Source organism: Phalangium opilio, unplaced genomic scaffold, assembly GCF_054372755.1.
Source record: "Phalangium opilio isolate 3A_F unplaced genomic scaffold, DU_Popi_V2 ptg000061l_1, whole genome shotgun sequence".
NCBI classification, from domain to species: Eukaryota; Metazoa; Arthropoda; class Arachnida; order Opiliones; family Phalangiidae; genus Phalangium; species Phalangium opilio.
The window spans coordinates 8,287,123-8,298,374 of NW_028324178.1; the positions used below are offsets into that span (position 1 = coordinate 8,287,123).

Below are 11,252 nucleotides of genomic sequence, written 5' to 3' on the forward strand. Positions count from 1 at the left end.
TTTTCCCCGTTTCCTACCGCGCTCCTCATGTGTTTCGTTCTCGTTCGGTAGCTATCGTCATCTATGTTATGTTTGACTGGAACGTTTTGGCGGTTAATTCAAATGTGGGTTTAGATAGAGCTAACATAGTGTTAAATGAGCGTTATGCGTTTGATCATTTTAGCATTGCTAAAGGTAATTCGAGGGGATAATCACTAAAATGCGTAATCACTATAACCAGAAGTGGTATGAGACTAGAAGTGAAGGGCTCTAGCATTGGTAATAGATCCTGGTACTAGTGAACAAATTTGAGGATTTTATGCCGCTTCCATCGCGCCTACACTACTGAGAAAAAAATTGGTCGAGTTCCAAAAACATTTCCTACCCCCTTCCCCTCAACCTAAAGCGGCCGAACACGAACGCGCTCCTTGAATCTAGTTCGGCCGTCTACCATCGCGAGCGTCTCACGTTTTGGAGGGAAAATTCTGAAACCGCCACTAGAGGGCCAACCGTTTGTGTTTTATCAAGTCTTTTCACTAATGCCGAGTGAAGAATTTGGTTAGCTCAATACTTCTAGTATCATACCACTTCTGCTATAACTAAACTTTCTCTTTCAAACGTTTCTGGGCATAAGTCCTTGTAGATTAGAAATTTATAAGATGCGATAAGTGTGCATCGGCCCCATGGCATCCCGGGGCCCCATGCGGCCGCTTAGTACGCTTACCGTTAAACCCGCCACTGGATAGAGCTAACAGAGTGTTAAATGAGCGTTATGCGTTTGATCATTTTAGCATTGCTAAAGGTAATTCGAGGGGATAATCACTAAAATGCGTAATCACTATAACCAAACTTTCTCTTTCAAAAGTTTCTGGGCATAAGTCCTTGTTAGAAATTTATAAGATGCTATAAGTGTGCATCGGCATAAGTCTATGTTGTAAACTCATCGAGGGATTATCACTAAAAACTATCTGTTCTTCGATTCGCCGGAATATTAGAATTACAGCATAAGTAAATTTATACGGTTATAAATTAATCACTGTTTGGAGTAGGGAATCGAGGGGCTATTCACTCTGATTTTATGCACGGTAAATCATTTAAGCATTGAAAAAGATAGCGCTATTCACTCATTAGGGTAAGGTATAGAGGGGTTATCCACTCATTAGGGTAGGGTATAGAGGGGCTATTCACTCGTACGATATGGCTACTATTACGAGCCCTTGGGCCGTCTTGTTTTACCTAAAATTGCCCTCATCTTGTACTAGTCGGAAAACATCGATTGTATCCCTTTAAAGTTTTTTCATTTATTTTATTTTTTCATTTTCTTCGCTCGCAAGATTGTAACAATCTCTATGGTACAGTTATGTGCGATAATCTCCCAATGACCGCGTTTAAATGGATCAGACCTTGCCGTGACTTTACGGATGAAAATATACTAAACCATCCGGATGACGATGACACTGGATACATACTCGAGGTTGATTTGGACTACCCCAACACCTTCAGAACGATCACAAATGCAATCCTCTAGCACCTGAAAGACGCATGATGACAACGGCTGATCTTTCGCCTTTTTCCAAGGATCAGCTACGTGAATTAAATCTGAAACAGAAAGAAAGCTGTCCGAAACTGGTACCATCGCTCTACAAGAAGGGAAACTACGTTGTGCAATACCGCAACCTCAAGCACTACCTATCTAAGGGACTGGTTATCAGCAATATTCACCGCATTCTATCGTTCAAGCAGGGGGCTTGGCTGAAGCCCTTTATTGACTTCAAGATGGCGGCGAACGAGTTCGAGAAAATTTTTTTAAACTCATGAATAATAGCTTGTATGGTAAGTAACCTAACCTAACCTAACCCTTTATAGTTATTAAATATACTAATCAATATTTCTATTTGTAGGTAAGAGGATGGAGAACCTACGAAGTCTTATATTCTCTACTCTCGTGAACACACCAGAACGTGCAGTCAAGATGGTCAGCTCACCAGCTTTTGAGCGTTTCACAGTCTTTAAAAACGATCTGGTGGGTATCCACCGAGTTCAGAAGACTTTGACACTGAACCGCGCCATCTACACGGGATTCGCAGTTCTCGATCTGTCGAAACTGTTAATGTACGAGTTTCACTATGACGTCATACAGAAACAATATGGAGACCAAGCCAAGCTACCTTTCACAGATACAGATTCGCTAACGTATCATATATAGATTGAAGACCTCTACCGTGATTTCGCGGATAAGAAGGAAATGTTCGACTTTTCCGGATATCCAAAGGACCATCGCCTCTTCAGTGATGTAAATAAGAAAGTCCTGGGAAAATTCAAATGGACGGTATCCCAATCTCTGACTTTTACGGTCTTCGACCAAAAATGTACTCTATCTTTTCTGCCACCGGTGAAAAGAAAACCGCGAAAGGAATATGCAGGAGAGCAGTGAAGAAGAAACTACGTCATATCCAGTACAAGGAGTGCCTACTAAATGGACAACTAACTATGGCGGAAATGAAACTTTACCGCGTGACTTTACCTATGCCTTCACCGGCATTCCGCTCGCCACGTCACTCACAACCTTTGCACCCGTATTTAAAAACTTTTTGCCAAGGTATGTGGCGTCTCTTTTGAGAAAAGGCATAGCTCAGAGGAAGGCGGATGCGATAAAATTCCCTAACCCGTAGTCGTGTTGCTCTGGATGCCCCCTATATACTGCCAACGAATAGCCAATCTGCGATTTGTTGAAATTCATTTTTGACCCATGTCCAATTTGGTTCAGAAAGTACGCATTGTAGTCCGATTGGTTGAACTCCATTTTCTCCGTTATGACACGCTTTATTAACACTCTAAACGTGAATGATATTTTCGGACGCTTAATAATTATATTTATAGCGACGTCCACATTCTACGAGGCCTAAAATGTAACGTCAAATGTAATTTCAATCGATTGGAAAGTATTTGTAGCGACAGGTAAGCAATGCGGCCTTGTTAAATCTCGGTCAACAGTTTCGGCATCTCGGCCGTGAATGCTAACGATTTTAAGTAGCGGGACGTACACATCATCAACGGGTCTACTCTCTACTACGTCAGAATGAACAAAAAGGGGGTGGAGGCCAGCGTCCAGGTCCACGGGATACGTGGCAGCTCTCGAGTACAAGAAAGACGATGATTTCGAGGGATCTTTGGAAAATCCTAGCATAACGACGAGTTTCCCCGGTATAGTTAGCATATAATTTTCTTTAACATAAACTTCAACACATACGGTCAACGTAACTAAAACTGTACTTGTCGGAAATGGATGCTTCCGTGTCGAAAAACTCATCGCCGACTGAGGGTTTCAGTATAGTGACGTTCAAAGTGTCATCTTCATCGTAATTGAGCGGCTCCAGAAGGTTGCCGGCGCCCAGTTTCTTTGAGTCACCATTCTGTGAAGATTGCTATACCGTTTTTGTTTAAGTTTTTCTTCGGCTCCGAAAGATTTAGAACAGGTTTTTTCCCTACTAAATATTGAACGCTTTTTCGGTAAGGTATTCAAATCCTACTCGGGGCGGCTTTGATTTTATGAAATGATGGTCAAAACATTGATTCTAAGCCTCGGTCGCCGTTAATGTTTTTGGTAGCTCGTTTTTTCGCGACAGCTCAGCCTACGTTTAGAGGCCACAAAATTAAGCCTTGGACTTTTAGAAAACAAAATTCAAACTCCTTAGTCAATTTAATTACCCGGTTTTCTTAATTCCTTAAATTAGAAATGGGGCTCGATCTTGATTAATATACTGGACCAATTAATTCTAGCTTATTTTATCCCGTTTGCGGTCGCGATAACCTTGGGATATGTGGGACTCTTGGTGTGCCGTGAAATCAGTACTACTGAGGGATACAATCGACATGAACCGATACATGGATTTAACGTTCCCCGGCCCCACTAGGGTAACAAACCCCAACATCCGACTAACCCTGTTGAGCATCCTGGGCCTCCCATATCTTTAACATTGATCCCAAAACCAGGAAAAATGAGTCCGTTTGCATCTCGTTCCGGTATATGAGACTTAAAAATCCGCTTCTTACATGACTGTGACTTACAGAGGGTACATGAAGGTACAAGTTCTCCCCAGTCTTTCCATGGTTCCAGTTTGAATAGGCTCGAATTTGGAAATTGTAGAACATCAACGCCGTAAGGATTGGCAAGCTCGTGCCCGAGCGGAGGCGGAACGGATTAGGGCTACTGTTAGTCATTTGAGAGCCGTACCTAGTGATAAGAGTAATTCTTCCAGGTTACCGAAAGAGGTTACCCCGCTATCAACACCAGAGGAACCCCATCATCATAATATCCCACTTCCCAGAACTTCTTCACCCGTACCGCGTAATCAGGTACAAGCCACCACTCCTCCTCACATATCCGTCGTTCAGGCAGCCCCGCCTAATCCACTGGTAAACTCAATGATTCGGCACCCAAATAACATGGTTGTCCCACCTGGACCCCAAGGCCCCGGTTCTTCTATCCCAAGAGCTCAGGGAGCCGTCGGTACCAGTCATGCGCCTAGATCTGGCCGTAACTCTAGGGAGGGTTCACTACTTCCAAGTCCTAGACAAAGTGAACCGGTTAACATTCCAGTACAAGCCATCTTGCCATCATGGTCTACGCCCCCTCGTATTATTCATAGGGTTGCTGGTACGAATACCACTCCTCCAGTACCTAACCCTAGTACACCGGCGCAGGCAGTCGCAACCCCTGCTATCGGCGTGCACTAAAACCCCATAATAGGGAAAGCATTACTAATACCCAGCTTTTCGGGACGGGAATAGCCTAAACTGTATTTACGTCAAATGGAAATGTTAATCCGATATCATAGATTTGAGGTATCAGACTTTTGTTTCTACCCTTGACATTAAAGGACGATTCCCTCAGCTGGTTGGAAAATCTTAGTCGCTATGCTACTCATCCAGGGGATTGGGGATACTTTGTAGCGCAATTTAAACAAAAATATTTATCATGACGTCGCGACCAGGGTATTAAGGCCCCCCTTTATGGCATAAGGCAAGAGAACGGGGAAGATCTACTGGCTTTCCGTAGGCGGGCTGCCCAACTAAATGGCTCCTTAGTGGAACCAGTAATGGAACAAGAATTGATCGAGATTATGGTCAATAATATTTTACCAGAGATAGCCTTGCTTTTACCGGAGGGTCTCTGTCGCACAATAAAAAGGGTCGAAAGAGAATTCACACGTATCCAGAGATGTTTTGAGCGTAAGTATGGATCGGTAAGGCATCCATCACAGCTCGCATTTCCAGCAGGTAACCCAAATCCTAGACGAATACGGCGCTTTTCCGGCCGTGCAGGGAACATGGCCCCTCTTGCCGCCATGAGACCGTAGTATTATCGCCTGGGAGTTCTTAAAAAAAAACGGGGCGTCGTTTCATTAATAAATAATAATGAAGTTCAGTGCCACCTATTGAGGATATCATAGATTCCATGGGAAAGCCTAAGTACTTCACTAAGCTAGACCAAAAATCCGGATATTGGCAGGTTGAGATGCATCCCGCAGATATAAAGGAAACGGCATTTGTTACCAGGTAGGGGAAATTTGAATGGCTCGTGATGCCGTTCGGTTTAAAGAATGCCCCATCAACATTTTCCCGGTTGATGAATAAGGTTTTGAAATATGTGAGACTCTTTGGCGTCGGTGTTTACCTGTATGACATCGTTATTACTAATGCTAGATGGGAGGAACACCTGGAAGCTCTTCGGTATGTGTTTTCACAGCTGAAACACGCCGGTTTAACGCTTAATTTGAGAAAATCGAGTTTTGGAGTTTCTAAGTTTGCGGTACTCGGCTACGTTGTAAGCGGGCAAGGTGTACAAATCGACCCGGAGAAAGTGGAGCTGATTAGGAAGTTTCCCCGACCACGAACCATAAAACCGGTTTCGTCGTTTCTGGGGATTTGTGTGTTTCACTTCCAGTTTATTCCTCACTTCGCGGATCTTACAGCCCCACTTAATCTATTAAAACGTAAACACCAGAGATGGCGATGGGGGAACGATGAAGAGACATCTTATCAAGGTTTAAAACGGGCTATAGCGGAAACTGCTATGTTGCAGGCCCCAACCCCGGGAGGGAAATTGCGGCTTTTCTCGGAACTTAGCGTGACCAAGCCAGCCGGTTGGGTATGCGAACTTTTACCATGAAAACAATACCGATTGCGTATCCCCCAGTGGAGACAGTCCGCCACGCTCTGTGGTGATGCAAGCCCAGTCGTACTACGATTTTATATTGGTTTTGTTTTCTTGTGTTTGTTATGAACGTTTAGCATGGACCTCTTGCACGTAAATTGATGCTGTTAGGATAGGCTATAGTTCCCATTTACCTTTCAGACCATGACAGACGTACATTCAAGGTCTTATTGGGGACAAATCATCCGATTCATGGAAGTATCGTCGAGTGACGACGATGACGTCACCGACAATGCTGAAACCCAAATTCAAACATTTCGGCGCCAATTACACCTGGCCGTGACCTACGGATACCCCGTTATGATCCAGTGTCGCGACGGTCGGAAAAACATAGACGCCCATAAAACATGCTATAGGCTTCTAACCGAAGAACTTCCTACCGGACACACCACCATTATGCTCAATTTTTCGGGCGGCCATGAAGCGGCAGGAAAATTCCTCTCCCGGTTCCCCCGTCTGTACCTTGTCTTATATCCGACCATGGAGCCTCACTACATTTGCCGTTTTCTCCATCATATTCCGGTGGAGCGCCTGCTGGCGCATTCAGGGGCACCTATGTTCTTGGTAAACCAGGGAGCTACAACGGCCGTGCCGTCCGCTGGACTGGCCTTCACAGTCATCCAACGTATTGCGAACGCAAAAGCTCTAGCGGTCGCTGAAGTGTCCTCCACGCTTTGGTCCACATCCCAGAGGTTATTCCGGTACTCGGACTAAGATCCAGACTTTACATTGTTTCCCTACCTATTGGACACTTAATTCTTCCTGAAGAAAGAAACCATTTCCCTGAGTCCTTCACGACCAAGTGTATTTTGATTAATTGAAAAAACAAAAATACCAAAAAAAAAAAAATAGTTTTTTTTATAGATAATGCTTTGATATATTCCCATAAAAATGTGGCATTTTCCCGAGTTTCTTCAGGGACTTGGTTTTATAACAAAAAAACGTTTTCCTTCTTTTTCTCGCCTATAACTTTGTTTCCTCGATATCCATGTTGATATTATTGTGTGTATAATGTGTAATACTTATTTTTTGGTTTAAGATTGTTTTCCCTTTTGTTTCCACTAAGTCGTGGACCTTTCCCTGATTCTTTCAGGCAGATATTAAACACTATGTTCCACCTCAGTTTTTTCTGTGGCCTTCCCGTGTTTTTGTATGGGGTACCGGGGTTAAGGATGTGTTTCCCTTTCTTTTCCTCACAGATGCTCCCGGCAGCGTTCATCTACTTGTTCCATTGTCACCCGGGGCATCTGCTTGTTCGTCGCAGTAGGGGAGGATGTTACGGGGAGCCCGTTACAAGGGATCACTACCAGGTGGCGTGCCTAATGTAACTTCCCGCGATCCCCGCTAGACGGCGCTTGATGCGGAACCGTAGACCTGTCTTCTGCTGAAGAACCGGATTGACTGAGCATGGGAGATCCGAGCCGATATATTCGAACGTAGCCCGGCAATCAGGGCAGTTGGAGGAGTACCGGATTGGAGACGACTTCATTATAAAGACCAGTTTTATGTTATTCGTCATTAAAAATGGAAGTGATGTTGAATACACCACTTTGACATTCTGTTGCGCGCATGCCCGATGCCCCGCGCTGGAAGCGTCGCAAGGGGAAAGACTAGAAATTGCTCTTTGTTACCCCTACTAGCAAAAGCGCAACCCCACGCGGTTTTTTTCCCTGCCCATCTTAATAAGTACTAGTTCGCAGTAGCCCGCTGTGGCGCCCTAGGTAATGTCAAAGTGGTGTATTAAGTAACGGTTTATTATGTAAATAGTTGACTCAAAGATTAACCAGATTAATATGATTTAAAGAAAAATTGAATTGTTACTACGTAATCGGGTGTTTTCGGTTTCATGTGGAAACGCGCGGTTACAACTGTACAAATAAAATAGAAATAGAAATAAATGTGCACGGTGCAGTGAGGATAAAGCATCCTTCAGGTGCCCACAGAATAATGCGTGGGATCAAATCGGATTGAAAACTCTAAGATGTAAAACTTGCTAAATATTGCAAAGAAAAAATAAAAATAAAGGTGTATTAATTTCATGAACTAAAATCTGGAGAATTATATACTCTCAATATCTGAATTAAAATGTATAAGAAGCGAGGCTTAAGAAAGCGAAATTTTTCCGTAATAGGGAAAATCCGTTGAAGGGTAGAGCTGCCCGCCCATCAGGCATCAAAAGAGACATGACTAAGACTTATTTTTAGAGATAACATCTATTAGACACTTGGTCGACAGTAATTCTTATTGTATCATTTAAGCTCCCAAATAAAATATGGAAAAATAGGCGTTTAATTAGAAGGTAATTTTTTTTCCTCCAATTTAAAGCTCCGGTGTACTGGTGACAAATGATTCTACAGGCGCTCATAGGAAATACATAGGATGGGAAACGCCTACAAGAGAGTTATGAGGTTTAAAAACATCCCTAATTAATGTTCCTGAAATTATTTTTTTTATTTTTAAATATTTCTAAAAGCCATAGGCTGGAATTGAAATCTATAACACGAAGCTGTAAACGTTTCACGGGAAAGACCGAAATATTCCGTGAATAGGAAAAATCTACGATTTACAAGCTAAATCCGCCCATCCCATGGAAAACGGGTCATTGCCAGTCCAAGATAAACAATTTGGCGCCAGTAATTCCGGGAGAAAGTTTCTAACCGTAAAATTTAAATGTAGGAAAGGGGGCCTAATTTCACGGCTCACAAAGAATTTAAATTAAACTAGAAAACTAAGAAGTTCCCAGGTTACCCGTTCAAAGGACTTATTGTCCATAACTAACAATATTTACCAGATAATCTATGGCGAAGAAAACGAATTGACACGGAGTAGAGCACAAATATTTTTATTTTTACTAGTGAGTAGAGAAAACAAAAACTGGTCTGGACGCGTACACTGACTAGACTGCTTACAGATTGTAAGCGGGGTTTTTATCCCCGCGAAAAATGTTTTTAACAAGGTTGACAGCAGTGGCGCTTAAGGCGCCACTTCGGGACATTTTAACATTATACAAACTTTAGTATAAGAAATACAAAATGAGTAAAGCAGACGACGCGGTTTTTTCCCGGGAAGGAGGTTCTGGCTGTGGACGGTTACATCCTCCCCCCCAAAGAAAAGTCGTCTGCTGCAAGGCGAGTTGGACCCGTGAGTGTCAGGCGGCGCAGATTCGGCGCCGTCTTGATTTGGCCTGTGTCTTCGGCGGGCCTTGTACGCCTCTCATTGGACCTTTCATCAGGGACCATGTGCGGTGGAGTAGTCTTGGGCCTCACCGAGGGTTCCACGGGAAACGGCGTTTCCTTGCATAGATGCTTGTTAATGAGCGTCGCGAACAGTCTCCCATGGTTCTCGCGAGATTGCTTGACGCGAAAAGTTAAAATCACGAGAAGTCACATCTGTGATTGCATGCACGCGTAAATACTGTTCCACGTCTGCGCGAGACCGAAGACGTATCCGATTCACTCGAAAAACCGCGGGAGGATCTGAGAATAAGGCGAAAGCGTCTGGTTCAGATTCCGAAGGTAGATCTGGTACTTCTTCTGAGGGAACATAAGAGGATCCATCATCATCATTGGATGTAGATGAAGTTTGTTGCTCCTCGTCTCTTCTCCAGACGACTCGGTCTGCGCTTCTTGGTCTCTCAACAGTCGTTGTCTTCGTTCTCGTCGAGTCTCACGACGTTCGTCCCGAAGTAGAGGTACGGACTGTGATGTTGTAGAACCTGAAGAGGAAGTTGAGGACGACTGGCTTCCGTCCGGTTGGCAGACAGCTTTATTCGACCAATACAGCTTCAAATGAGCGATATTCTTCATTCCTTTCTTTTCTCCAGTCTCTGGGTCTTCTAGTTGATATCGCAACTGGTCGATCTTCTTTGCGATTTTGTAGGGACCATCCCATTTGGAACATAGCTTAGCGGCGACATTACGTGCCGCTTGAGACAAGGGATGCGTCTCCTTCCAGACAAGTACACCAACGAGAATTTCAATCCCTTCCCGCCTTCGATCGTAGTAGCGTTTCTGGTGTGCTTGCGCTTTCTTGGCAAGTTCTTTAGACAAAGCAAGTAGCATCGCTAAAGCTGAGAGCGATGCGGACCTTTCAACAAAGTCCGCCACTGGCATACCCACGTCCTAGTCCCAGAGAAATCTCGGTTCCCTACCCATGTTAAGGTAGAAAGGAATTCTTCCTGTTGTTGTATGTGTAGTCGAGTTGATGGGCGAACTGAATAAATGGCAAGTTCTCGTCCCATCTTCGGTGATCTCGACCAACGAATATCGAAATGATTTCGCCCAGAACTCTGTTTGTGCGCTCCACGATGTTACTCTGTGGATGATACGGAGTGATGTATTGTGGTTTGACTTTGAGAATGTCCTTTTTTTAAGTTGAGAAACGAATTGAGTCCCGTTGTCGCTCACGATGGCTTTCGGACATCCGTAGCGAACTATCACGGAGACGAGTTTCTTCGCACACGTTCTGGCGGTGATGTTCTTCATCGGGTACAGTTCGACAAATTTGGTAGCATAGTCCGTGAAAACCAGGAGGTATTTGTGATGATGACGGCTTCTTGGTAGAGGTCCCATTATGTCCACTCCCAGCAAATCAAATGGCTCAGTAATGGCCGTAGGTTGCATAAGACCTGGACGGTTTCTATTGCGGGCCTTGTGAATTTGACACAAAGGACATCCGCGGACGTACTGGGTAACGTCCTGCCTTACCGATGGCCACCAGTATCTGGTCCGTACTTTCTCGAAGGTACGATCCCGACCTCGATGTCCAGATAGAGGGTGGTCATGGAATAAGCGGATGGCGTAAGTCCCGCTTCAGACAGTCGGTGAAAAACATATTCCAAGGCTTGCAAATGGTCTGCCCAAGTACAGGATGGAATGACGGTTCACGGGTAGTTGAGCGGTTTTCAAAAGAGCGTTTTGGAATAAAGCGGTGCCCAAAACAGCGGTTTGCAAAACCGCGTGGAAGCAAAACCGCGGTTGCTGTTTCCGCGTTTCTCAATACAGCGTTATTTCCCAAAACAGCGGTTGCTGTTTCCGCGTTTCTCAATATATAGCGC

The 11,252-nt window shown here is 44.2% G+C and overlaps 2 protein-coding genes across 3 annotated transcripts; both read left to right on the forward strand.

Annotated features, from left to right (window-relative positions):
- Positions 1 to 1,286: 1,286 nt before the first annotated feature.
- LOC149664388 (uncharacterized) lies at positions 1,287 to 2,959 on the forward strand. The gene is made up of 2 exons (XM_089842131.1): positions 1,287 to 1,812; positions 1,881 to 2,959. The coding sequence occupies exons 1-2, from the start codon at positions 1,794 to 1,796 to the stop codon at positions 2,183 to 2,185; spliced, it is 324 nt and encodes a 107-aa protein (XP_089698257.1). The 5' UTR covers positions 1,287 to 1,793; the 3' UTR covers positions 2,186 to 2,959.
- A 2,815-nt stretch (positions 2,960 to 5,774) lies between these two features.
- On the forward strand, positions 5,775 to 8,376 carry LOC149664389 (uncharacterized). 2 transcript variants are annotated; one of them, XM_089842132.1, is made up of 2 exons: positions 5,775 to 6,897; positions 7,396 to 8,376. In XM_089842132.1, the coding sequence occupies exons 1-2, from the start codon at positions 6,341 to 6,343 to the stop codon at positions 7,517 to 7,519; spliced, it is 681 nt and encodes a 226-aa protein (XP_089698258.1). In that variant the 5' UTR covers positions 5,775 to 6,340; the 3' UTR covers positions 7,520 to 8,376. The 2 variants fall into 2 exon arrangements, with proteins under 2 accessions (XP_089698258.1, XP_089698259.1); XM_089842133.1 differs by having other exon boundaries at positions 5,775 to 6,888.
- The last annotated feature ends 2,876 nt before the right edge of the window (positions 8,377 to 11,252 follow it).

Coding starts and splice junctions, on each gene's coding strand:
- LOC149664389 (XM_089842132.1), top strand. CDS start 6,341: ATGACAGACGTACATTCAAGGTCTTATTGGGGACAAATCATCCGATTC. Junction 6,898..7,395: donor ACATCCCAGAGGTTATTCCG/GTACTCGGACTA, acceptor TTTTCCTCACAG/ATGCTCCCGGCAGCGTTCAT.